Genomic DNA, 26,042 nt, shown 5'->3' with positions numbered 1-26,042 from the left:
GAGATGAAAAATGACTACAATCAAAATGAAAGTGAAAATTATACTAGTCATTTCCCCATTGTTAGCAATAATTTAGGTGCAACTTAAGCACTGAAAAATGTATAGTTTAACAAAAGAGAAAAATTCTAACTAAGACTTTGGACAAGTTACTTAATATCTCTTATCATGTATCTCCTTTAAAATGTGGGGTTATAATGAGCTAATGCTTATATAGCACTTAACACAGAACATGGCACTTAATAAATATTCAGTAGAAATGAATTGTTATTATTTTTGGCATTTGTTTGATTAATGAACCCTGCCTTTACCATTGTATTTTTAATATAGAAAGGTTTAAATGTCAGAGAACTCTTGAACATACCTCTTCTAGGTTATATGCATATCAATTATCTCACTGATAATTTAGAAAAAGAAAATTATAATTGTAAATTATAAATTGTGCAAAATAAAAACAGGCAATAGATACTCTTGGAGCCAAAACAAATCCTAGATAATTTATATTTTTTAACTTTTTATTGTAGTTTTCTATGTTTGTGTTTTAATTTTTATATTCTTTCAAAGATATCACTAATTCAATTGAAGTTCATTTTAAACAAAGCAATCAAGCGATTTGTTGAAAACTTGAACTAAAGACCTTTTGATAATATATCATTGCTTCCATTAGAACCCTTTCTCGATTGGTTTGTAACTTCGCTAGTGGATAAGGTTTATCAAAGCAGAATTGCTGTCTCCCGATTGCACTGATTAAGTATTTTACTTCCAACGTGTTTCCAGCTGGTCTCATGAAAAATGAAAATTAAAAAAAATAGATGTTAACAAAGCAAATAACTAGTCTAAGTAGGAAAAAATAGTAGGTAGATGGTCACTACAGCAGAAAACAATCATTGGGTGCTGTCAGTTACTGTAGATAAAACAAAGAAATGGATATGTGTGAGTTAAGCATCATAAAATAGAAGGATGTCCCATGATACCAACAAAGCTAGTAACTGAAAGATTTCAATTGTAAAAGGGGAAATAAACCACAATATGGATAACTTACATTGGTTTAAATATTAGGGTTTTTTAAAATACTAAAAATGTCAGTTTTATATGTTTTGACTTAAGATTTGACTGAGAAGCAGTATAGCCTGGTAGTTCAAGAATAGGGTTCTAGAGTCAGATTGGTAATGTTCCAATCCTAGACTCTTGGGCAAGTTGTTTCACTTATCCAGGCATCCCCTTCCTTAACCGAAATGCGGAAGTATAACTACCTCCCATACAGAGTTATTGTAAGTATTAAATGATATTCTACATACATACATACATACATACATACATACATATATGTGCTACCTAGCACATGTTAATGCTCAATGACCAGTAGGGATTTTTTTATAATTTTCTTTTTCAAAATTAGCATTTAAAAAACTTATCTAGTTAGAATATTGATAAGTTTACTTGTTTCTTTTTCAGCAGAGATGTAGATATATGTACATGTGTGCAATACATGGCTGTCATTCAAAGATCTTGTTAGTGGTGTATGTATAGCTGAATACCAGGTGAATCTTGGAATTTTAAAATCTTAGATAACAAATGAAAACTCTCTTTACTTTGCAGTGCTCCCTCCTGATCAATTATTTTAGGTAGTGCCCATGTCTCATTTACTACTTGTGTGACCTTGGGTAAGTCAGCCTCTTTGTGCCTCAGTTTCCTCACCTGTAAATTAGGAGGAATAATAGTGCCTATTTCATAAAGTTGCTGTGAGGCTTAAATGGGTGAATGCATTCAAAGGACTCAACAAATTACACTTCTGTTACTTATAGCATTGGTATTAATATAAACCACGAGTTCATGTTGTAGCCAGTAACAGAGCGTACGGAACCTGTTTTCTGTTCCCATGATTTCAGGCAGATTCACCAATGCTAGTTTACTTTTAGATGATCATCACAATGAGGAGTACGGGCATATTTTCAGAATTTCCGCATCCTCTAACGTGAGAAATGAATAAAGCCAACGTGGCATTGGTTTCAAATGCTCTTTTTGCTCCACTGCTGAGACTCAGTCACATTTGGGACCCAGTCTTGCCACTCCTTGTGTGTTATGCAGAGAACATATTTGAAACTGAACAAACATCCCAATTCACTGGTAAAATCCAATCCAGGTCTCACAGCTTTTGAGCAAGGTGCTCAACCCAGGAGCTTAATATGTGATTATTCTTGAATCTCTCTCAGGATCTTCCACAAAGGCCATTTCTAAAAAACATTGACCTCCCCAAATGATATAGAGACCTAGCTGGTCTACAAGCTTGTGGGGCAGGGCCCCGTGGCCAAAGGAAAGACTGTACACCAGTGCTATGCAAACAGCATCAGGCAGAAGCCCTTGCCTTTGTTATCAGTAGCCCCGTTTCAGCCCATTGTTACCTCCAGGTGACGCTAGAGGCAGCATTGTAAATAGAGACCGCCTGGTCCCCTGTGAGAAATTCTTAGTTCATTTCTGTAAGGTCTATTGAAGGTTGCCTGATGAATCCCATCTGTAGAGCCCACTGGTGGAAAGCTAATACTTAAAACGTAGTTTACAGTAAGCAAATGTTAGAGCTTTTCAATTTGCCTCAGAACTGCCAGGGGTGGTATTTGATTAAATAAACTCAACGGCTTAAGTACTTTAAATTGGATTTGAGATGTTCATTATAAATGGCGCTTGCAAAGCATTTTCCCAGACTTTCATAGTTTAGTGAGTGTATCCATTCTCCAGTCTTTGGTTATGCCCTGAAGACTGTATTTTGACTGAGCAGAAGGAGAAATATGCTTAATGTTGAGCAGCCAACCCCTTTCCTTAGTCCATGGCTTAATTGTTTCTGAAAATTGTCAATGCCACAGGCAACAATCATGTCGGGCAGCACGATGAGTTTGAACCATGAGGCCCCGACACCTCGCAGTCAGCTGGGGCGACAGGCCAGCTTCCAGGAACGGAGCAGCTCGCGGCCACACTACAGCCAAACGACTCGAAGCAACACGCTGCCCTCAGATGTGGGCAGGAAGTCTGTGACCCTGAGGAAAATGAAACAAGAAATAAAGGAGATCATGTCCCCAACTCCTGTGGAGCTGCACAAGGTCAGGATGCTTTCTTCTCTCTCCTTAGAGTCACATTTAGTAGCCACTGTGCACAGCCTGAGGGCCGATGCAAGCTTGACAGTGATATTCTCTTATGGGCTCGGCCAAGGAGAAAAGCCAGAGCTTAAAGGCAGATCATCTCAGGGACTTGACTGTTCTCAAAATATGACCTTTGAGAGGTTATCCTGTAAGACAGAGAAAATTGGCTTTCAAGAAATGAATTTATCAAAGATTTATTTGTAGCCAAAATCTTCTTGCAAAAGTTTGAGGCTCCAGAGCCACACGGAGCTTTGATGAATTGGTCTGTGGTCCCAGCTTCATTGGGAGGGAGGGAAGGATCTCCCAAATGTCAAATACTCACAGCTTCTCTGAAAAGGGGTTTCAGGTGTAATGTGGGAAAGCTTAAACCTTAATTACAGACTTATCGTCAGTAGATGGTTATATCATTCAGGGGACATAAAGTTCTCCTTGAGACATAAATTTAGAAGTCTTGGGTCAGGAAAGAGTGAGCCCTGGTTATGTTCCCTCTCTGCTACGAAAGTTGCCTCGCTTTACTTCGTGGAAGAAAACCCATGCCTGTACACGGAGCTGAATTTGAGTTGTTGGCAGAGTTTAAACAGGCAAATGTAAGAGACAGTGTTTGTGGAAGCCTGGGCCAAAGAGAGCAGTGGAAGGGAGGTGTCTCAGATTTTCTTTTTGTAGAGCTAATGCTTTTGTTGTTGTTGTCATACATGAGGTTAGTAACAAATCTCACTCAGCTTTCTTGAGAGCCAAGAACCTCCCTATAGTTAATAATCTATTAACTAGAGATAAATTGTCTTACACAGACGAGCAAATAAATGTTGCATTGAGAGGAGGTGATGGGCCACTACTTTCTTTTTCCTCCATTGACTTCAGTTTCCTAACCACCTATTAAAACTATTTATTTGTTTTACAGCTGACAAAGTACACCGTGAAAGAAAGGATAGTGTGGGAATTCAGGTTCTGAACTTTAGTTCCAATCCTGGGTTCATTTTTTTATCACTCATTCATTTGTTCATTTAATACATATACTCTGCATTCGTTCACTTAAAGCATGTTTTATGAATCCCCAGGGAGCACACATGGCCTAATGAGGATACAGTCTGGGAAACAGTGGGAAGTTGGTGCGATAAGGACAATAATAGAGGCAAGACTAAGATGCCTTTGCAGACATCTTAGTAGGGTGGACCCTACCCACTATGGAGGAACAGAAAGGGCTTCCTAGAAGCAGGTATTGACTGCAGGAGAGTAGAGGATGGGAAGGCATTCCAAGCACAGAGAGAAGCATGTACAAAGAGATATCAAAGATTGTGGTGTTCTGAAGGAATGTAAATATTCCAACATGACCAGAGCCTTGGATTGGAGGCATTACATTAAAAGGAATTACAGACTTTAAAGAAAAGCAAAGAAGTTTCTGACATTTTAGGGTGAAGACCTAGGTTTAGTCCTGTACCACAAATTAGCTTGTTTATCTAGTTACTCTGAATTGATGTGTGTCTGTTTGGTAAACACCAGCCTTCACCCCCTCTCCATGTCCTGATATGCTAATGGGCAAACGCCATCAGGAGGCTGTAAGGACTTCCTTGGTGATTAAATGGCAGAAGCCTCATAGTCAATGCTAATTTTATTGTGCCAGGAAGAGGGTGGCCTCTCCCGATTCCCTCAGGCATCTGGGAACTCCGCCTTATCCTCTTTTCTAAAACTCAACTGCCCAGGCAAAGGAGAGGTGCTGGATGATCCACCCTCCCTTGGCAAAGGAGAAGTACACTAAAATGTATGGAGTGCTTACTATGTGCTATATTCTTTCAATTTTTAGTCTTCACAATAGCTCTTCTTAGCAGATATTTATTATCCCCATTTATAGGACAGGGAAATAGCAAGCATGAAATAGAGTCATTTTTTTCTTTCTGGAGTAAAGCAGTCTCCTCAAAGGGAAATTATTGATAGCCCAGCAATACAAAAGACCTGTCCTCCTTTCCCTCCTGCACTGAAAGCATTTAGCACAGATAATGATGGTGAATTGGCTGTGGAAATTGTAGCTGAGGTTAAAAAAAAAAGTGACTGTGCTGAAAGTAGACCTTGTTAAAAAAAAGTGGGGGGAGGGCATCGTCTACTTAATAGCACAATGAGGGGCAGGGCATGGACCAGTCGGAACATTTGAGTGGCATTGTGTGAATTGGGAGGCCAGAAGATCACAGACAGGGATGGACCAACTTGACATAATAAATGGGATGCTTCTTTTTTCCTTCACCTCAGCCATTTCCCCTCCATGGTGCAATAAGTGCATTTCCCACATAGCTTTACTCTTCATCTGAACTGATCCCAAACAAAATAAGACTTTCAAAAGTAAATGATGTCATGAGCATTTTAAGACACCTTAAAATGATCTAGTTAGGTGAAAATGTAGCTGAGGAACTTGCAGCCTTACAATATGGAATTCTTGGAGTGTTTTTTGTTCACACCTCAAGTATCTTTTCTTTTTTAAGTGAATTCAATTCCTCTGATAAGCCATTCACATGTTTGTTAAACACCCTCTACAATTCTGAAGTGCTTGAGAGGAGAGATGGTCATGAGAAAAGTCGCTTTGCTCAGAGCACAGGCCAGTTTTTCATGTAGGTGTCTTTTGAACACTGGACATTTGGTTACCTGACACAATGAAAAAGCATGGTGACTTGACAGAGCTGAGTTATCCTTCCACTGGAATATGCCAGCCTGTACTAAACTTTTGTAAAATTAGTAAAAGGTACTCTTTTGCGTAGTGGCTTGGAAAGGGGTCAGGGAATTAGAAAAACATTCCTTCCTCGAGTTGAAGATAACCCCAAGACGGTGTGCACAGCTTGGCACATGGAATGAGGGCTGGTTTTCCCTGAGCCCGGTGGATGGACTTTTCTAAATGGATCTAGTGGAGGAAGTCCCAAGGGGTTGCCAAGACCAGAGTGGAGAGGCTGAATGAGGTAAACAGCACATCAGTCTGAACACGCTCGGTGTTTTTCCGGTTGACGTCTTTCTCATGGCCATTGGCCACTTGGTGAAAACCGTCTCCATGAGAACAAGTTGCGGACCTATTCATGTCCAGGCCAGCACTTACAAACTCTTACTTTTATTAGAAGCGGATCAAGAAAATACGAATGAATGGGCAAGTATCTATCCCCATGCCCGGGGAGAAAAAACAAAAAGCAACTCCATCTCTTGATGATGCGTTACTACCATCATCTCATACAGAAAGAATACATTGTGGGCTTATCTTTCAGTTTCTTGGGTTTCAACTTACTCTCCTTTGTTTGCCCCCCATTTTTCATCCAGTCCTCATCGCCATTCCGTCTCTTTCTTCACCTTCAGAAATCCCAAGCTCAGGCCAGAGTCTAAGTGGTTTCTATTTATTTCACATCATCTTCTGTGTCGGAGGCTCTTCTGGGTCCCGGCAGGTCTTCTGTCAAGTTGTCCACATTCATTCCTGAATCCAAAGAGCCAGTTGTCCTTCCTGAAACTTGAGCGCAAAACGTAGAAATGAAGCCTCACTTCCCCCTTTGGCCATGTGGATAGGGGAGGAAGTTGGAGCTGGACTGAGGATTTCGTACTTAGTTGAGAGGTAGGGGAGCAGTCAGGGAGGTCATAAGGAAATGATATGCATGTCCCCTTAGGCCACTGCCTCTCAGATTTTCCCAGCTGAGTCTCAGTCTGAAATACATTTTATCTCACATGTTAGTGTTACAGGAGAGGGGGATCCTCTGTCTGCACAATTTCCAGGTTCTTGATGTCTCAGACAAGAACTGAGCAAGACACTGAAATACAGTAGAAAAGAAAAGCTTTATAAGAGGGGAAAGTACACTTCCAGACGTGAGAGTGGGCCTGAGCAAGAGAAGCGTGGCTCAAAAGGCCTGGTAACAAAGCCTTCAAGGTTTTTATCGCTTTTTGCTGTGGGTAGTTACTTTTCTTAGAGGCGTGGGCTTCCCTGATTGACAACTAAGATTGACAGGACTCAGTGTTTCATCATTTTGCTTTCTGCGCATGTTTGTTTCCAGAATTTAGTCTGTTATAATGATATTAATGAACTCCCGGGAATATGCATCATATTACAATGATGGTATAATGAGGCTCAGGTGCGTTGAAGGTTATTGGGCTCTTCTTTGCACAGGTGCAAGTAACTGGCTTAAACTGGTACCTAATTCTCTGCCTACTGGTTTCTTCATGTGAGTAAAAAAATGCCTCTGGCTTGCTTAATTGTGGGCAGATTAGGGCGGACCCTTTCTAGGATAGTATGACCTTAGTGTCTTTGCAGGCAGACCCAAAACCCCCTAACTAACTTTTTTGCCTACCTCTTTTCTAAGAGCCATGAACCTCCTTATTACAGTTTATTGGTATGGATGTTGAAGGACCGGAGGACTCTTCCGTATCTGATTCCTGCTGAGAATGGCCTTAGTCCCTGCCTACAGGGGTTTCATGGAGCTCTTTGCCTTCCTGCCTTTGTCAGGGTGGAGTCTTAGGTTTCCTGCTGAAGTGCCACCTCAGTCCCTAGACAAGGAAAAAATACAAACTTGTTATTTAAATCATGTATCTGTTAATTTCTATTATTGATTTGCCTATTGAGCAAGTAAAGGGAAAGAGGCTTGGTTAATATATTTTTTAAAGAGTGAAAAAAGATCTTTGGCCTAAAGTCTCCTCCCCTCTCAGACTCTAAGGGCCCTGTCTGGCCTAACATTATCTCTACTAACAATGGGCCAATGACCCTTATCAGTAGCCAGAGGATCTGAGTCACCAGTTTGGGGGCAATTATCGGGATTTGAGGGAGAAGGCCTTTTTTCTAAAGAAAGTAGGGAAGAGAACTTAACAAGGTTTACTAAAAAAGATTAAGAACTCTGCAAGAGATGTCCCTTTTCATTTCCTGCTAAAAGATTAAGAATTTTACAAATGATGTCCCGTATCATTAGTACACACATACATACGCCCGCACTCATATATGAATGAATCCAAAAATTGTATCCTAACCTTTTCTATTTTTTGTTTTATTTTTAAATGTGATCACATTAAGCTGATTTCAAGTTTTATTAATGGGTCTCAATGGCTCTGGCCTGGGGGGATCATTCCTCTCTTCCCGATGTCTTTATGTCTCTGTTGTGATCAGCCTTAGACAGTAGTTTGGCATGATAACCTTTCCTGTGGTTGCATGCAGTGCTCGTTAAAATACAGACTTCCAAGCCGACACAGACTCACCCGGTCAGCATTTCCCCATTTAGCTACCTCTTCAATGGATTCTCCTGCAGACTAAAGATTGAGTATCATCCCCTTAGGTCTTGCTACCTGGAGGTGATTATCTTGTTTCAGTGAAACCGTAGGCAAAGGCTGGATAGCAGGGTAAAGAAATGAGGTTGCATCCTCGGCCTTGGAACTGCTGAGTTTTATCTTTAAAATGAAGTCTGATTTGTCCTATAGTTTATCACAGATTCTTTCTCTTTGCAAATAAGCAGCCTGTGATCTTAGTTACAGTTTATTGGTAACCCTTCTTTCCCTTCTGAAACCTAAATATACGTTGGTGTCTGCTTAATCTATTTCTGAGTGAATTCTTTACACACTTTAAGGCAAAAAAGCATTTTCAGTAGAGTAGGAAGTTCCCCACATTCAGAGCACAAAAAATCATGTTGATATTTCCTTGTGCTCTGTCAGTTAAATTGTATTCCTTATTTGTATGTAGCTATTTTTATTTATCTTTTTACAGAAATGTTTTAAAAATAATTTTCCAGCATCTTTTTATTTACACCTGCCAGTGGCACAACCCTTGAATATCTGAGTCACTCCCAAGGAACTCCTTTATTGTTATTTATTATTTTTTAAAATTTATTATTATTTATGCCTATAGCACCTGGTCTTCCTAGGTAGTCTCCCATCCAAGTACTAACCAGGCCCGACCCTGCTTAGCTTCTGACATCAGACTTCGGGCTTGTTCATGGAGGCATGACTGTAGACTGGGGACCATAGCTCCACTAGGGCATGAACCCAAGACCTTCTGCGTGTAAAGCAGACGTGCTAACCACTATGGAACCACATCCAAGAACTCCTTTTTATTTCTCGTAGCTGCTTTTGCTGCCATCAGCTTTTCCCCCAGCTAAGGTCACATTGCATGTTCCATATGTCTGAGTGTTTTGGGAGGGGCCCTTGTTCTTCTTGATGTGACAAAGTTGTTAAACTCCTTGAAAGGAGTGCCATTTTTGATGTTTAACAGGAGCTTCTTTTGCGGTATCCTCCCAGAGTCAGGAACAGGCTCAGCCCTAGGAGGAAATATGGAATGGAACTACGTATCTTATTTAGGCACATGCCTCTTCCTTCACCAGGTATATGGAGTTGGTACTCAAGATCGGACGAGTCTTCACACTGGGCCTAGATCTTTTCCAAATAGCTAGTGTAGAATGGTCTTACTGTGGAAGTCACTAGAAGCTAAAACAACAAACTGCATGTTTGAACCTTTTGTTTTGCCTACCACTCCATTTGATCCCAATGTCTCTTTCTTCAGGCAAGGAGCGAACAATTAGAGAGAACACAGTCTTTGTTATCTGGCAGACTGAGGTTTGATCCCAGTCTGAGAGTCATTAGCCATGACACTTCTGAGAACCTCAGTTTGCTCCCTCAACCAAATGATCCAAAGGTCAGGATTATTATCAGGAGAAGAGACTTTACAAATAGCATTTTCCCTGGAGAGTCTCGCCAAAGCCGTACAATATGAGAACCCCAGAAAATGAGATCTCCTTAGGATCCCAGAGTTAAAGAAGATTCAGCCAGCTGCCTTAGAACCTCCAGAGATGAGAGGTAAACCAGAATGAGAATCCGTTTACAAAGAGAGGCAGATGTGTGTCTATTTACTAGTCACTCCATCAGTCTGACGAGTATATTCTCTCTCTGTGAAACAAGGAATAGCTAACAATCAGGATGTCTTTGGGGGAACATGGAACTGTAGGACAAGCGTTGGAATTCAGGGTGTATATTTGAAACAACTAATGGTATTCAACCCGACAGTCTTCAGAATGTATCATTTCCAACAGCTTTCCTTATTTATGAATCTTTTGAAACAACCTTTCTAAATATGAAAAAACAATTCTCATGCAAATGCTTGGCTCATGTCAAAAATAATTTTTTGTTTCACTCATTAATGAGGACTTGACAGCAGGATAACAAAGCTTGTTCAAATGGGGATAAAGACACTTTATAGATATCTCAGTCCATGAGAAAAAGAGAAAAAAGAATGCCAGAGTAAGATTTCCAAGTTAGAGTTAAAGCTACTCAATGACTTATAAGGAAATAAAAGTAAAGCCTTTGAGGGTATCTTTTCTAATGGACAGAAATAATTGGCATCACTACCAGACAGAACTCAATTTGCATCTTATCACTTTTCTGTAAGTTGCCAGTCACCTTTGTAGACTCAGAGCTCTGCTCTGAGCAATAGAAACCGTAAGCCAAATAGAATCGCAGTTCCCCAGACATAGATAACCCTTAGGCAGGTTTGTTAGACAGTTTCTCCTGAGCTTTATTTCTCACTTTTTGATCATTTGTCTTATCACTTCGGTCATGGGCCCACCACTACCCCTCTTCAGAAATGTCCATAGCTTCCCTTAGGTCTAGCTCTGGCCTGGGGGGATCATTCCTCTCTTCCTGATGTCTTTATGTCTCTGTTGTGATCAAGTATGCTTATAGGTTGTAAGATATTCTGTTATCTTATGTACCCCTCTAAGGGCCAGTCTCTTTCCCTAACGTCCAGGACCCTGGAGAGAAGCCTCCTGGACTTCCTCCTCCACCATCATTCTGCCCTTTGCTTGTCTGGCAGGGCTGTGATAAGGATACTGATAAAGGTCTAGCCCAGGGCTTGTCTCTGTCTTTCCCTTAGGTGGGATTCAGAGCCCTTTCCTTGTTTGAGAATCTTTGTCTGTCAGACAATGGCGCTGCTAGTGTCAAACCCTGGAATGAGAAAATAAAATCAAAACAGTTAGCGCTCGGTGCACTGGGAGTTTTGGTCAGTTGTAATTTGTCATCCTTTCTGAATAACAGTGAGCCTGACCCCAAATTCCCACAGGGCAAGACACGGGTAGAGGTCAGGTCTCCCACCCAGAGATGCAGATGGCTCTTGAAGCAAGGATATTGTGATATTATGATTTATAATAAGAAATATATATTTGGTTTTTGTTCCTCTTTGCCTGCACAAAGCTCCTAAAACCCTTGAAATTTCCTAAGTGTTGAGAGCCCAAAAGGTGTCTTTTGTTATGTTAATAAGGTGACTTTAGGACAGCACCTAAGGGTGAGGGAGGGGAGAGGGCTTGGGAGTTGAATCAGTCACAAATGACCAACGATTTAATCAATCATGGCTATGTAATGAAGGCTTTGTAAAAACCCAGAAGAGAGAGTTCAGAGAACTCCTGGGTCAGTGAACACTTGGAGGTTTGGTGAGAGAGGTGAACTCGGGGGAGAGGGCTCTAAACCCCACACCCTTTCCCCATGCCTTGCCCTACGTGTCTCTTCTCTCTGGCTATTCCTGAGTCATATCCTACAAGGATATAAACCATATAAAATAATAAAGTGATGATCTAGTACATAAAATGTTTTTTGAGTTCTGTGAGCCACTCTACAAATGAATCAAACCTAAGGAGAGGGGTCTTGGAATCTCTGATCTATATAGCCAGTCTGAAGCCCAGGTGATAAGCTAGACTTACTACTGGCATCTGAGGGGGTTGGGGAGCGGTCTTATAAGACTGCGCCCTATAAGTGGGATATGATGCGATCTCCAAGGTAGATAGTGTCAGAATTGAGTTGAATTGTAGGACATCCAGCTAGTGTTACAGAATTGCTTGTTGGTGGAGAGAAACACCCCCCAACCCTTTATACATACGTTGGAATTGCGATTGTGATATTTTTACCCACACAGGCCTAAAAGGAACGGAGGTAGGTAAGTTGCAGAGGGACTTGGGAAGGGTCAAGAGCTGGAGGAGAAGAGCTAGGCCAGAGTAGATATAGGAGCCGAGAGCAGAAGTAAGAGCAGAGGGGCAGGTGCTGCCAGTGACCAACAAGCAGTGCTGAGCAACAATGCCCAAACAGAGACTGCCACAGCTAGCTGACCCGCTGGTGGCCAGGCGAATGGAAAGGACCAGTGACAGAGTTGATAATAACTGGTATCTGTCAGCTGCCGGGGCTTCCTTTGCTCTCCTGGAGAATTTGAAGAACGACTTAGCCCTTTCCTCTCTGATGTGCTGTGAAATGAGAGATGTGAAGGTGCTGTGAGATGAACTAGGAAAGTAGCACAAAATTCGGCCGCAGACCTTAAAAAACTGTGACTTTCCGTTGGATGGGACTCAGCTCTCCAAGGGCCATCTCAACCCCTGACTTGCTCAGAGTTAGACCCAAAATCCAAGCTGCTCTGTTGAGCCCCCGTTTTCCAAGCCCATGGTGTCACACATTTGCTGGGGAGCAGCAGGAGGCCGTGTTAGAACAGCTGTCTCTTTCTCTCCTCTGCCAGGGAGACTCCCCAGACAAGAGGGCAGCAGCTGCCTTTCCTGACTCAGTTCAAAAGCCCGAGTTTGAGTGGTATAAACTGACATTGCGTCCCGTTGCACAGGATGCTGTTGGGAAGGCCATACTTTAGTTTTTCCTGCCAGCCCCACAGTTAGCGTAGGAATGTTCTCAAAACTGACTTTACTGGAACTGTCAGGTTTAAAGGCACAAGGCTACACCCCATCAGTGTCTGTAAGAATAAACCCAAATGCCTGGCGATGTACGGCAAAACCAGGACCATCTCTGAGAAGTGGGTGTCGGTTTGGTCCGTAAGGCCATTGGACCAGGGGCTGAGCTGTAGGGAGGCTGCCTGAGCTGAGGAACTGCTTCTAGGGATGGCTGTCACTCAAAGTGACTTACTCAAGATAGCAGACACAACTGCCCTTAAAATCCAAGCAAAGAGCCTATGGCCATGCCACCCTGAACAAGCCAGATCCCATTTGATCTCAGAAGCTAAGCAGAGTTGGGCCTGGTTAGTACTTAGATGGGAGACCACCTAGGAAGACCAGGCACTGTAAGCATAAAAAATAAAAAAATAAGGGATTGTAAACTGACAAGGTCCTTGCAATCTGTGAGGTCAACCAAGGGTTGCCTTGCCTAAAATAAAAAAATCCAAGCGAGGAGAGTTGACTCTGCAGCTAATGCTTTTCACACATGTCAGAACTGAAAACACAAACATTACGTTTCTGATCTTTGCCTCAAGGACATTGTTCAAACATGTGGGTAGACTTGCTTAGAAGTATAAAACAAGGCTCCACTCGAATCACAGCGAGCCCCTCTGCCTCCTGCTAAAGCTCTGTTCTCAGAAAGTTTAGAAGCAGTTGCAGCATATACCGGCAAACAGATAAAATGAAACTGAGTTTGGTAGAGCTGTCCCCTTGCCCAGAGTATTCTATTCCAAGGGGCTCATTGGTCCTTTTAGAACAAAAAAATCTAGCTCTGCGTTCATAGTACAGGTTCCCTGGGAGCGTCCTTTGGTGGTCAACACAGAATAGAGACCCTACAAAATAAATCTGATTCACGTGGGCCAGGGCTTTCCACCAAGAGCTTCACGAGCAGTGAGCGGGAGTATAAGCTGACATTCATGGAAATCCAAAAAAGGGCTCTATGAGAAGAAATGCCGCAGACATGATAAATTATTCATCCTCACTTGATTGAGCAGTTGGAAATGGATAAAGGATGCCTGACCCGCTAGGATATTATATGTCCAAGAAAAAAAAAAAAAACCATGACTTGATGAACACTGCTAAAGAAGTCAGGTGTTTCAGTATTGAATCCTAGAGCTTATACATTCTACCTAGACAAGTCTGTCCATCAACTTCTTCAAGAGTCAGTATCCGCATTAGTAGGAAGGGATTGATTCTGCTGCACAGAGTTATTGGGAGATCAAAAGCAATCATATATAGGAAAGTACCTGGATAAGGGATTCATCTGTGCAAAAAAAAAAAAAAAATTTGACTTAACCCTCAGAATACTTAGAATTATTTTTGGACAGGAAATAAATCAGAGGTAACCACTACTCACCTCCAGCCAAACAGGAGGGCAGCAACTACGTGGCACAATTTATTGCTGCTGTTTTGCGAGCAGCCAGCTGTGCTACCCATTTTTGTGAATTATCGATTTCAGGAATCTTATCTTTTATGTCATTTTAAAATGATTTCATTTTTGTTATGTGCTATTTCCAAGCTATTTCCAGGAGAATCATAAAGCTGGCTATTAAAATTCAGTCTCCTCTAACCTTAGGAAATCTTTCTAGAGAGATATTACTTTCCAATTTAAACCATTTATTAATAACCTCTTATTCTGAAGAGTTTACCATAAAGTTACATCAAGTCTAAAGCCCAGGAGAGCCAAGCCTCTTGGCCAACAATTGTGACCCTAATGAGCCAATCTGCTAACCTACTCTGGTTAACATCCACTTCTAATGTTTTGGTTAGAGTACTACCACTGACTAGTGCTGGCATCCTTTGGTGCCACTCATCCTGGGTCCTGGCTGTGGAGCAGATATCCAAGAGCCACAGGCCAACTGGGCAATAAGAATTTCACTACTTTTCCATGCCCACACCAAATGTTCCCCCAAATGCAAGGATTCGGGTTCACTGTGTTGGAAAACATGCTCCAGAGCTAAGACAGAAGTGGGCTTCCGAACGTCCGTCACAAGCACAGGCTTTGCAACCCTCAGAGTCACATGCGCCTCAAGGGTGTGGCGGGGCCTGCAGAACAGATGCCAGTCCCTTACGCACCCCGCCGTGCGTGCAGGGTCCACGGGATTGAACCCTCCCCTGTACCTAGTTAAAGTGGAACGGAGGTATCTAGAAGGCACCACCCTCTAGGAACGGTGGGGATGGTCCCTCCCCCAGGTGTGCTGCTTGTCACTGGAGAGGACATGGAATAGATCAAAGATGGAAAAGGGGCAAAGGACAGGAGATCCCACAGACGAGGCAAGACCATGTCCAAGAGGGGCACATAGGAGACATTTCACCCACTAGGAAACGGGGCCCAAAGAATGGCAGGCTGTCGCCAATCCTATCAGCTGTTCACCTCCTCCTTTTTACCCTTCCCCCCATTCCTCTTTTTCCACTCTTCGGGAAAGGAGCATGGGGATGGAGGAAAAGGACTGGCATATAAACAGGAATGTTTCCTCCAGTCAAGGCTCCTCGGAGGAACAGCCAACTCTACATTGGGGTCAGGAAATACTCGTAGTGAGTCTGTGATGTCTAGTTCTAGAAAGCAAAGAAGTTATCATGAGTAGTGGGTCGTGTCAAAAGCACATAGGAGTCAACACAAAGCACTCTCCTTGGCCAAAGATGAGAAAATTTGAGCATCCAAACTATGGTACAATTAATTGTTGTGGGTTTATACTGATATTTTACTTAACAAGTCATCCCCTCCAAAAAAAAGAAAACTCTCGTTAGGACACCATTGGAAGTATTTAATGCTCTAATTTCCTATTCTAAGACTGAAAGGAAAGAATTAGCATTCATTCTGCCGTTCTTGTACAAACTATACTTCAGAACAACCAAACAGCACTAATTAAAGGAGACTTCTTCTCGACAAAAGAATTCTAGCTAATAAATATAGAAGATATTATAGGATTAGAAAAAGATTATCACTCTGCAACCCCTAATGAAATTATTGTTTCAGACAAAGGTTATCAGTGGCTAAAATCACTAGATTAAATGTTGATGGGAAACTTTACAATGGAGAAATTAAGCTGTCATCACCTGAACCCACCCAAAGGGAAACTAGACATTGAGTGACATGATGCCATAGGAAACACACTGTGCCACCTGTGATAATATATATTCGTACCCCTGCTCCCCAAAGCTGACCTTGGCTGCACTTAAACATCCAGAGCTAACTTCCATTTAGAGGAAACATGGGAGATAGAAGAATATGCTACAGGACAAATGACATAGTTCCCCCAATACGTCAGTAGCATAGGGTAAAAAAGATGGGGGCATCCTTTAGATAAGAGGACATACAAGATACCTGATGCAAACATAATGTGTGTACTTCGTTGGATCCTGATTTGAGAAAAGAAAAAAAAAACTCTAAAAACCACTTTTGAGACAATCAGGGAAATTTTATTATGGACTAGGTATTGGGGCATATCAGAGAGTAAGAGTTAATTTTGCGAATGAATTAGAGACATCGAGGTTACGTAAAAAGTGATCGTATCTTTTAGAGTTCATACTGAGGCACGTTAGAGTGAAATGACATAAGGACTGGCATTTGCCTTAAAAATACTCCCCCAAAAAAGAAAAAAGAAGGGCAGAGGAAGTGTGAGCTATCGATGGTTGTTGGGTCTGAGTGATGCATATGTGGAGATTCGTTGTTCTAGCCTGTCTACTCTTGAATATGTTTGAAATGTTTCATTAAAAAATAGCTTTCTCTTAACTTACTGTGGCAATCATTTCACAATATACGTATGCAAGTCACTATGCAGTATACCTTAAACTTATACAGTGCTGTATGGCAATTACATCTCAATAAAATTGGGAAAAAATTAAAATTTTTGAAATAGCTTTTTCCAATAACCACTCACCACACCTTAGGAACGATTGACAGAACTCTCTTGTCCTGTGGCCTAAGGCAAAATTCTTCTCTGCAATGAGCATTTATTACGCAACCACATGCCAAGTAAAGAGGTAGTGTGCCATGGATAGGTCTGAGCTTTGCAGTCAGAACCACTTGGTTTGAACCACTTCTCTGTTGCTCGCTATCTGTTTTGCCTTGGGCAAGTTTCTAACCCTCTCTGACCTGTCATTTCCTTGTCTGTGTGATCTGCTTCACAAACTTGATAGAGATAGCAGCATCCTGTTCACTTGCTTTTTAATCTACTCACTCAAGTCCCACGGGCCTTATTAGCAAGAAGTTCACCATCTCTCCCCAGGGGACCATCCATCCCACCTCCCTCCCTGTCCAACACTGGGGCTTCCTCAGCTCTTAAGCAGAGCGGGCCTGGCTCCAAGAAGTGCTTTCACCTCTTATGACCACAAGGTGTCGCCATTGGATCTTTACCTCGGCCAGCCCCAGCCGCCCAACCACCCTGGGGCTGCAGCTTTGATAATTTCCAGCGCGGCCCGCCTGGGAGGCAGAGAGGGACCTGTTTTGAAACCCAGAATTAAATCCCTCTTAGTTCACGCTTGCACCACATCGTGACCAATTTTGAATGGCTTCCAAACTCAACCTTGTCAGAACTAGTCATTTCATTTATTCAACAAAATACTAACCCTGCTATGTGGCAGGCACCTATTTCAGGATTTGAGTGAATAAAACAAAGATCCTTGCCCCCTTCATGCTCCTTCATACTCCCCTATGGCCTTTACCTGAGCCCAGGTCACCAAGAAAGACTTCTCCTCCCCTCTTGATGAGTTTTGCATTGGAAAGTACTCAGTCATTTACACAGTTTTAACCCACCTCTCCCCACGTATCAAAGGGGTGGGTCCATGTCAGATGGGGCACTGGATTTAGTAAGCTATACGCATAAATGCACGCAGGCACCACACATACAAACCCCTTCTAGAGGACTTACTACTCTATACTTACATAACTGAGTGCCACAAAAGTGATCCTTCCGTGGAAATCAGGTCATTTCAGATTTTTAAACCTTTATATATACTTACCCGATTTAAAATGGAAACTTTTATTCATCTGGCAGGATTGTAAGGTAGATTACATTATATATCTTCCCTGAACTATAAACTCATGAAGGCTACGTTTTGTTCACTACTATATCCTCAGTCTTAAAACAGTGCCTGGCACATAGTAGAGTCCATTGTGGGTGCACACACACTCATACGTGCACGCACGTGCACACGCACACACAGTGATGGAATGAGACTGCAAAGAATGTCATCTCATTAAACATTAGTTCCCTTGCTTCCTTTTTCCAGAATATGTAACAGCCCCTCTGGATGGTGACACACCACACAGAAAACTTCAGTGTGCACACAGACCACTAGCGAGCTCTAGATGCCAACTCAGTCAGTCTGGGCCGGAGTCGAGCTTCTGCCTTTTCACACACTCCTGAGAGGTGTCGGTGCTTCTAGTCAGGACCACACCTTAAGTGGCAAGGCACTTTTTTATTTCCTCTTAAAGTTATGATGCGATCAAATTCTGCTCCCTTTCCTTCTAGTGTACTGGTGGGGAAGAGGCAGGCAGGTATGGTATATGTCAATTTATCTTATTTCATAGGATCTATGATGCCATAGATTATAAAACAGCCCAATTTCAGAGATTTTAAAATATGAAAAAACTGCATCTTAGAATATAAAATATGGCATTTTGAGCATCGCTAGAATAATGATAAAGTGCATGGTGTTTAGAGTCAGACAGTTTTGGCCACACCTCTCATTACTTTTGTGACCTTGGGCAAGTCACCAAAGCTCTATAAAATTGAATTTTCTCACCTCTAATATGGCAATCACTTCTAGGGTTTCTGGTGAACAGTATCAAGCCAGATAAACTGATGATTCATCTCTTTACCCAGTGAAATAAAAATCTACAAACTGACTGCTTTTTTATTTTTTTCTATCTGCCATACCTCTCTGAAGTAAAATAACTGGGTATAAAAAATAAACCTGCTCTTAAAGTTTTAATCTTGGCATTTTGCCCTGTATCACTCTGAATTTTTGCCTCTTTTACAAGAATGTGTTCATGTTTGTGTAAAAATAAAGATAAATGAAATATATATTTTTAGATCATTAGAGGAAAAAAGTAAGCCCAAATCATTGCTTGAAGCGTGCATGAGTTTTTGCAGAGGACATTCGGCAAAACTTAGTAAAAACAGTGGTCACCGAAAAGCATTAAATGAGCGTGAAGTGCTGAGCACACCACCTGGCAGTATCCAGCACTGTGGGCGCTTAGTGAATGTTACATATTAATGTGCTGCCTTGAGAAGGCAGACTCTTCTCTCATTCACTGCTGTTTTCCAGCACCCAGAATCACGCTTGGCACATGGTAGGGACTCAGGACACATTTGATGAAAGTATGAATGATCTGATGAATGAATGAATCTCAGACTAAATCTTGCAGGTGGTAAGGTAGAGGAATGAGGATTGGTAGAAGCTTTAGCTGGTGGTAGCTGGTCTTGGGTGCAGAACCAGCTGTGGCCCATGGCTGAAAAGGGTGACTACCTTGAATTGCTCAACCAAACCCCGTAGCTTTTCAAGCCAGACTCCAGAGCAAGGGGTCTGTTACAGGAACACTTTCGGGTCTTTTAAGTGGGTTTTGCCAGAAGTACTGAAGTACCAATTGAGGTTTCTATAGCAAATAAAATGATGGACTTTGTGGCACTTGCTAAAAGGCAGAGAATATGCTAAGCTCTGCACCCAGCATAGCACCAGGTAGGGCTGGGCAGGATGGGAAGGCCTTTGGCTTCATTCTGAGATCCATCAGGATGAAGGGCTGTTCCCTGGCTGCTCCGAGCACCAGGAAGCTGCTTCAAGAAGATAGAGAAGTCGACTTGCCCTGAAACTATGATGAAAGAAGAGGAAAGGAAGGAAATGAAGGAGGGAAGGAGGAAGAGGAGAGGAAGGGAGGGGAGGAGTGAGGTGGGAAAGGTGGAGGGGAGGGAAGGGATGGGGAGGGAGAGGGGGAAGGCCCAGCATTCTCAGCACTTCTGCTTTTTCAGTTCCGAGTAGAATTTTACAAATTCCAAGAATGTTCCTGGAGACAGGGAAAAGCTGCAGGGTTGGAGGGAGCTGCTGAATTACAAATCCATTATGTTATTAAAATATGTTTGAAAAGATCGTGTGTCGAGAAGATTCACAAGCAAAAGTCTCCATCTTAGCTAAATGTCCCCTTCACATTTTCTCACTTTCCAGGTGACCTTGTACAAGAGCTCTGACATGGAGGACTTTGGGTTCAGCGTGGCGGATGGCCTGCTGGAGAAAGGAGTGTATGTGAAAAATATTCGCCCAGCTGGGCCAGGAGAGCTTGGTGGCTTAAAGCCCTATGACAGGCTCCTACAGGTAAGACCACAGGTGGAATTTTAATAAATTTAACTCTTCTAAGTCTTATTTGACCAATGACCACCCATCCTCCTTTGCTTCAAAACTGGATTATGGGCTCCTCCCATACAGGATAGAAACTTTTCCTTTGGTAGAGTTCACCAGTTATTGAAATGGCCTGTTTTCCTATATATATATATATATTCCCCAGCAGATTATAAACTTCATGAGGATGAGGCCAGTACCTTATTCTCCCATTTTCCACTGTCCAGTGCTTAATATTTCAATACCTTACACAATATCTGAACCTTGTTTATTTAATGGAGTCCTGTTGTGATCAGATATAGTTTCATTGAGCAAAGCAAATTCCTGACCTCATGTGCAGTATTTTGCAGGAAAAGGAGAGGACTGACATCAGTCCTAAAGTGTGTCCCACTGGAGTCTGCCACCAAACAGCTCATTTTCAAAGTAGGAGGCTGCACTGAGGCATTGTTCACTGAAGCAAGCTGTCACTGGTCAATTAGTTTTACAACCAGTTCTGGTGATCATTTTTACCATGGCAATAGAACAATTCGTCTTGTCCTAGAAGTGTGGGACACTGTTATTTTCCATAGATACTTTAATATCCGATGAACGAATGACTATGGACAAGTTACTGAGCCTCTCAGAGTGTCTTCCTAATTCATAAATTGGAGCTCTATCGACCTTCGTGGAAGTTAAGGCTATAAAAGCAGATCGGATTCAGACTGCACAGGGCCTTGAGTGTCACGATAAAACTCTTGGACTTTATTCTGAAAATATATTAATTTCTTAAGCAGAATGACAGTTTATAATTTAGAAAGACGATACAATAATATCATGGATGCATCGGGATAGGGTGGGGAAAGGGGACATTACAGGAAAGGAGACTAGGAAGATACAGGCAAGACACCTACACCAGAGCTGAGTCTTTAACACCTTCGGCACAGCCTGGTGGAGCTTTCTGGGAGGCAGTTGGCAGTTTGGATCTATTGCTCAAGAGAGATTAAGAGCCAGAGCTAAGGATTTAGGATACTGAAGGCATGGGTTTGGATAAAGTTGCCTATGGTGGACTTATAGTAAGAAAGAGAAGAGAACCAAGAATAGAATTCCAAGGAAAACAAATTCAAAGGACAGGAAGAAAGAAAGACAGGGAAAGACTGAAGGCAAGCAGTTAAAATGCTAAGAGAATTAAAACAAAGTGGTGTCCTAGGAGCCAAGGAAAGAGCTTTAAGGATGAGGTGGTGTCAAGAGCGGCCAGTGGTAAAGGCCAAAGGAGATCAGAACCCAACACGTCATTCCTGTGTCGGACAGTTGGGGTCATTTGTACAATGTGAGGGTCAGGTCTCAGACCTGAGAAGATTGAAGAGAGAATGGAAAGTCAAGGAATGGAAGAAGCATGTAGATGATTTTCAAAACTTTTTTTTGGTAAAGAATGAGAAATGAAAGATGAGCACGTGTATAAGCTGAGGAGGGGTTGGGCTCACTTCGGAGTGTAGCATCATGGTCAAGAGCGCAGGCTTTGGAATCAGCCAGACTGCCTGGGATCACAGCCTAGGTCAGCCACTCACCAACTGCTGCTCTAAGGCAAATCTCTTAACCACTCTGTGCCTCACTTTCCTCATCTGTAAATCGGGGATAATATTCAGCATCTAGAGCACCTGCCCTGAGCAAGGCAGTCTATTTGGCATGGGGATGTCGGGATGTGTCTGTGTTCCCTGCTCTCAAGAGCGTTACAGTTTAGTAGCAGACAATAAGTAAGCCAAGAAGCTCCCTATCGTGTGGGCACAGCAGGGATAGACCCCTCTGTACAGGTGCTGGTTTAAGCATCAAGACAACTCACTATACCTGAAGTGTTACTCTGGGTTTGGGGAATTATGACTATAACAATAATTCAAAATGGCTCTTCTTTGACCTTTCAGGTTAATCATGTTCGAACGAGAGACTTTGACTGCTGCCTTGTTGTGCCCCTCATAGCAGAATCTGGTAATAAGCTGGACCTGGTCATTAGTAGAAACCCACTGGCTTCACAGAAATCTATAGAACAGACTCTACCAGAAGAATGGAGTGAACAGAACAGTGCTTTTTTCCAACAGCCTAGCCATGGTGGTAATTTGGAGATTCGAGAACCCACTAACACATTATAGCAACGCTTTTTATAAAGCAAAAGACAATATCCACATGGTGCTAAAAATAATCCCTTTAAGATTTCTGTGACATTTGAAGCACAGATAATCAAGTGGCATTAACTGCAAGCACAGGGGTCTTTTAAATCTCTCTCATGGCTCATGTTCACTTCCCTTTGGAATTGAAAAGGTTTCTTTTTTGGTGACCACTATGAGTGTGGCACACGATTCCCTGCCAAGCCCAATGGTAGAGAAAAAGAAAACTAGGTAGGCCGCTCCTCCCACAATTAATATCAGAAGAAATTTTTTACAATTTCATCTTCCTATCACTTTTTTTAAAAGTGTCTGTTTAAAAATATTCTCTATGATAATTTCCTTAATTCATTTGAAATCTGTTTCTTATTATGAAGTCATTAATGTAAGAACTTGACCAACAAAGCTTTTCATAAAGCTGGCTCTACTAGGGGAACTAGAGTTTGGTGAACTGCTGGGACTGCTGCTGTGGGAGGGGTTCAGGTCTAACATTAAGTTATCTGAAAATGTTTCAGCGATGATGCACGTAGGAGATCATAATAGGTGGTGGTAAATGTTCTGCCCAAATATAGGAATGATTTTAACTAAGATGTATGCTATTCCCTATGCAACAAATTATCAAACAGGATATGTCTTGTGACCTGTTTTTTTTTTTTGACACATTTTTAATAGCTGAAAATCTCTGATAATGAATTAGAGTGTTTAGTAACACTGAGAGTTAGTTATCTTATTTTTAAAATTCAAGACTAAGAATTTAAGAGAGAATGAAGAAGTCTATTAAAATGAGGTTTATCTTAATGATAGGCAAATCAAACTCATACTGCTTGACATGTTTTAAAAACTGGTTATATTGAGGGGTGTACAGCACATGTACTTAAAAATGACACTGGACTATGTTTTGTTCTGAGCCATGCCACTTACTGAAATTGTAAATACATTTTTCACAAAACGCATTGCCAATTATTACCATCCCTCAAAGCAATAAATTTGTGACAGTTGCTTTTAATGTTTGTCAGCAACTGTTTTCATTTGTTCAGATATTTTGAATAGTTACACTAATAACTGTTATTTGGTGAATATAAAAAAATAGATCTGTATATCGATTGTAGAATTTCCACATTGAAACGATTATTTTCCAAATATTTTCATTTTGGTCAGTAACTCAAACAACTGCTTAGATGACGCATTTGAACACTGTGTCCTTCATTTAAAGAAAAAGTTCACCTTTTTTTGTGCAAAGAAATATATTATTTCAGTCACATTTCAGGACCGCCAGGGCAAGAAAGTATAAAGCAGAATCATGTTAAGGAAAAAAAAACAAAAAGATCATGAGTCACTTAAATATGTATTTTTATTTGTAACAAACAAGTATTAAACTGTAAAGTATTTTTGTACAAATTTAATACTTTAATAGCATGGTATTTATCGTCTATGTATGGTTTTGGGGAATTCAAAATTGTTGCAAATATTTGTATGGAAAAAAAACCCCTCTACCAAATGGAATAAACAGTGATTTTAAAAAGCCAAAAACTATGACATGCATTTTTTGGGTGCTTTCAATGTATTTTCGTGTTCTAGACTGAACCCTACACAATGCTTGTTGTTACGTAATTTTTTAAAGGGGAAAGGTTTTGCCATAATCTTGGAAAGCAGTATAGAAGAGTGGAAAGAGCATAGGTTTGAACATAGTTTTGACACCAGATCTGGGCGTGAATTCCAGCTCACTGACATTAAGGAATTTACTTACTGAGAGTCAGTTTCCCTGCTTGCGATACTGGAGCTTGTATCTGCTGCACTCCCGGACCCCCTGAGGACTAGATGTGAAACAACGGGGGAAATGCCAAAACAGCCAGCAGATGGGAACACGCCCGAGACGGATGGCACATTCACTTTAGGTGACAAAGGTCATAAAATCCGCCCTCAGAGAATGTTACATGTATTCTGTGAAACTTACATAAACAATTAAGACGTATGAATTCTAATTAGGCTCTCTTTAAATAAAACAAACTGCACCTACTTGTTCCAACATTTTCATTTTGCCGATTGTCTTACAAACCCTGTAAATTCACAGAAACAAGACATGGATGATTATCACCAATTCTGCTTAACAATGTACTAGAGGTTCTAGCCAGGGCAGTTAGACAAGAATATAAAAGGCATCCAGATTAGAAAGGAAGAAGTAAAACCATCTCCATTTGCAGATATAAAAACTTGTGCTTCAAAGGACACCATCAAGAAAGTGAAAATAAAGGCACAAAATAGGGAAAAAATTGCAAATACTGTTTTTAATAAGGGACTTACATGTAGAATATACAAAGAACTCTCAGATCTCAATAATAAAAAGGAAACATAACCCAGTTGCGAAACGGGCAAAAGATCTGAACAGACACTTCTCCTAAGCGGACATACAAATGGCCAATAAGCACATGAAAAGATGATCAACATCATTAATAGAGAAATCAAAACCACAATGAAATATCACTTCACACCCACTAGGATGGCTACAATCAGTAAGTCGGACAATAACAAGTGCTGGAGAAAATGTGGAGAAACTGGAACCCTCACACACTGCTGGTGTAAATATAAAACAATATAGCTACTTTGGAAAACTGTCAGCTCCTCAAAAGGCTAAGCGTAGAGTTATCATATGACCCAGGCATTCCACTCCCCGGTATGTCCCTAAAAGAAATGAAAATATATGACCACACAAAAACTTTCCACAGATGTTCATAGCAGCATTAGTTATGATAGCCACAAAGTGGAAATGGCCCAAATGTCCATCAACTGACGAATGGATAAATTCAATGTGCTCTATCCATACAATGAAATATTTGGTAATAAAAAGAGAAGGCCTTTTGCTTCACGGCGTCACTGAAAGCAAGATGGGTCACCTGCAGCTCTACTGGGGCCACCTGCAAAAATCCAGCCGGGGTTCCTGATCTTGCCACATCAGCCCAAACCAGCACAGTCTGATCTGGAAATAGGGCCTCACTCACTATATGCAGCCAGTTTTCCCATCAGTATATGAAGGATGTGGGCTTCATCAAGTTGGACTGAGTGACCTTCCTTGAATGGATTATCCAAGACATCAACCCAATAAAAGAAACAATGCTTTCTCTTTACACATAATTTTTTATAATCTTTTTTAAAAAGAGAGATGAAGCGGTGATAGATACATGCTACAACATGGATGAATGAAGTCAGAAAATACTACGCTAAGTCAAAGTCAGTAACAAAGCACCACATATTATATGATTCCATTCATATGAAATGCCTGGAATAGGCAAATCAATACAAAGGACATCAGTAGTTGCCCAGGGCTGTAGGGGATGAGGGGATTAGAGCTTAGAGGTACAGGATTTCTTTTTGGGGTTATATAAAAACATTCTGAAATTGAGTGTGCTTTTGGTAGCACAATTCCATGAATATATTAAAAGCCACTTAATTGTACAAATGGGTGAATTCTCTGTGAATTATATCTCAATAAGACTTTTTAAAACATTGGGATAATGAATAAATTTTTCCTCTTAATTTTTTTTTATCATTTTTAAAAAAAATAAAACTTAAAAAAAAATAAAATCAGAAAAATTTTTTCCAAAACAGAATATCTTCAAAACAATGTATTCCCTCCAAAAATAAGAATTATGTGATATGACAGGTTTTAGCTAATGCTACAGTGGTAATCATATTGCAATATGTTTATCAAATCAACACATTGTACACCTTAAACTTACACAATGTTACATGTCAATTAAATCTTAAATAAATGGCCG

The 26,042-nt window shown here is 41.2% G+C and overlaps 1 protein-coding gene and 1 pseudogene across 9 annotated transcripts in view; both read left to right on the top strand.

Moving 5' to 3' along the window:
• The window catches only part of GRIP1 (glutamate receptor interacting protein 1), a 587,313-nt gene extending 563,843 nt beyond the window's left edge, over positions 1-23,470 (top strand). For all 9 annotated transcript variants that reach the window (XM_039865941.1, XM_039865938.1, XM_039865939.1 and 6 more), the window contains 3 exons: positions 2,856-3,089; positions 19,967-20,113; positions 22,033-23,470. In XM_039865941.1, coding sequence (XP_039721875.1) covers positions 2,856-3,089; positions 19,967-20,113; positions 22,033-22,257 — 606 coding nt within the window. In that variant the 3' untranslated portion in view covers positions 22,258-23,470. The remainder of the gene's footprint in view (positions 1-2,855; positions 3,090-19,966; positions 20,114-22,032) is intronic.
• On the top strand, positions 13,038-13,156 carry LOC120605172 (uncharacterized; annotated as a pseudogene).
• Positions 23,471-26,042: the final 2,572 nt, after the last annotated feature.

The sequence above is a fragment of the Pteropus medius genome, unplaced genomic scaffold (genome assembly GCF_902729225.1).
Source record: "Pteropus medius unplaced genomic scaffold, Ma_sr-lr_union100, whole genome shotgun sequence".
NCBI classification, from domain to species: domain Eukaryota; kingdom Metazoa; phylum Chordata; class Mammalia; order Chiroptera; family Pteropodidae; genus Pteropus; species Pteropus medius.
Note: the sequence above shows the minus strand (reverse complement) of the source record. Positions and strands in the feature narration are given on the sequence as shown.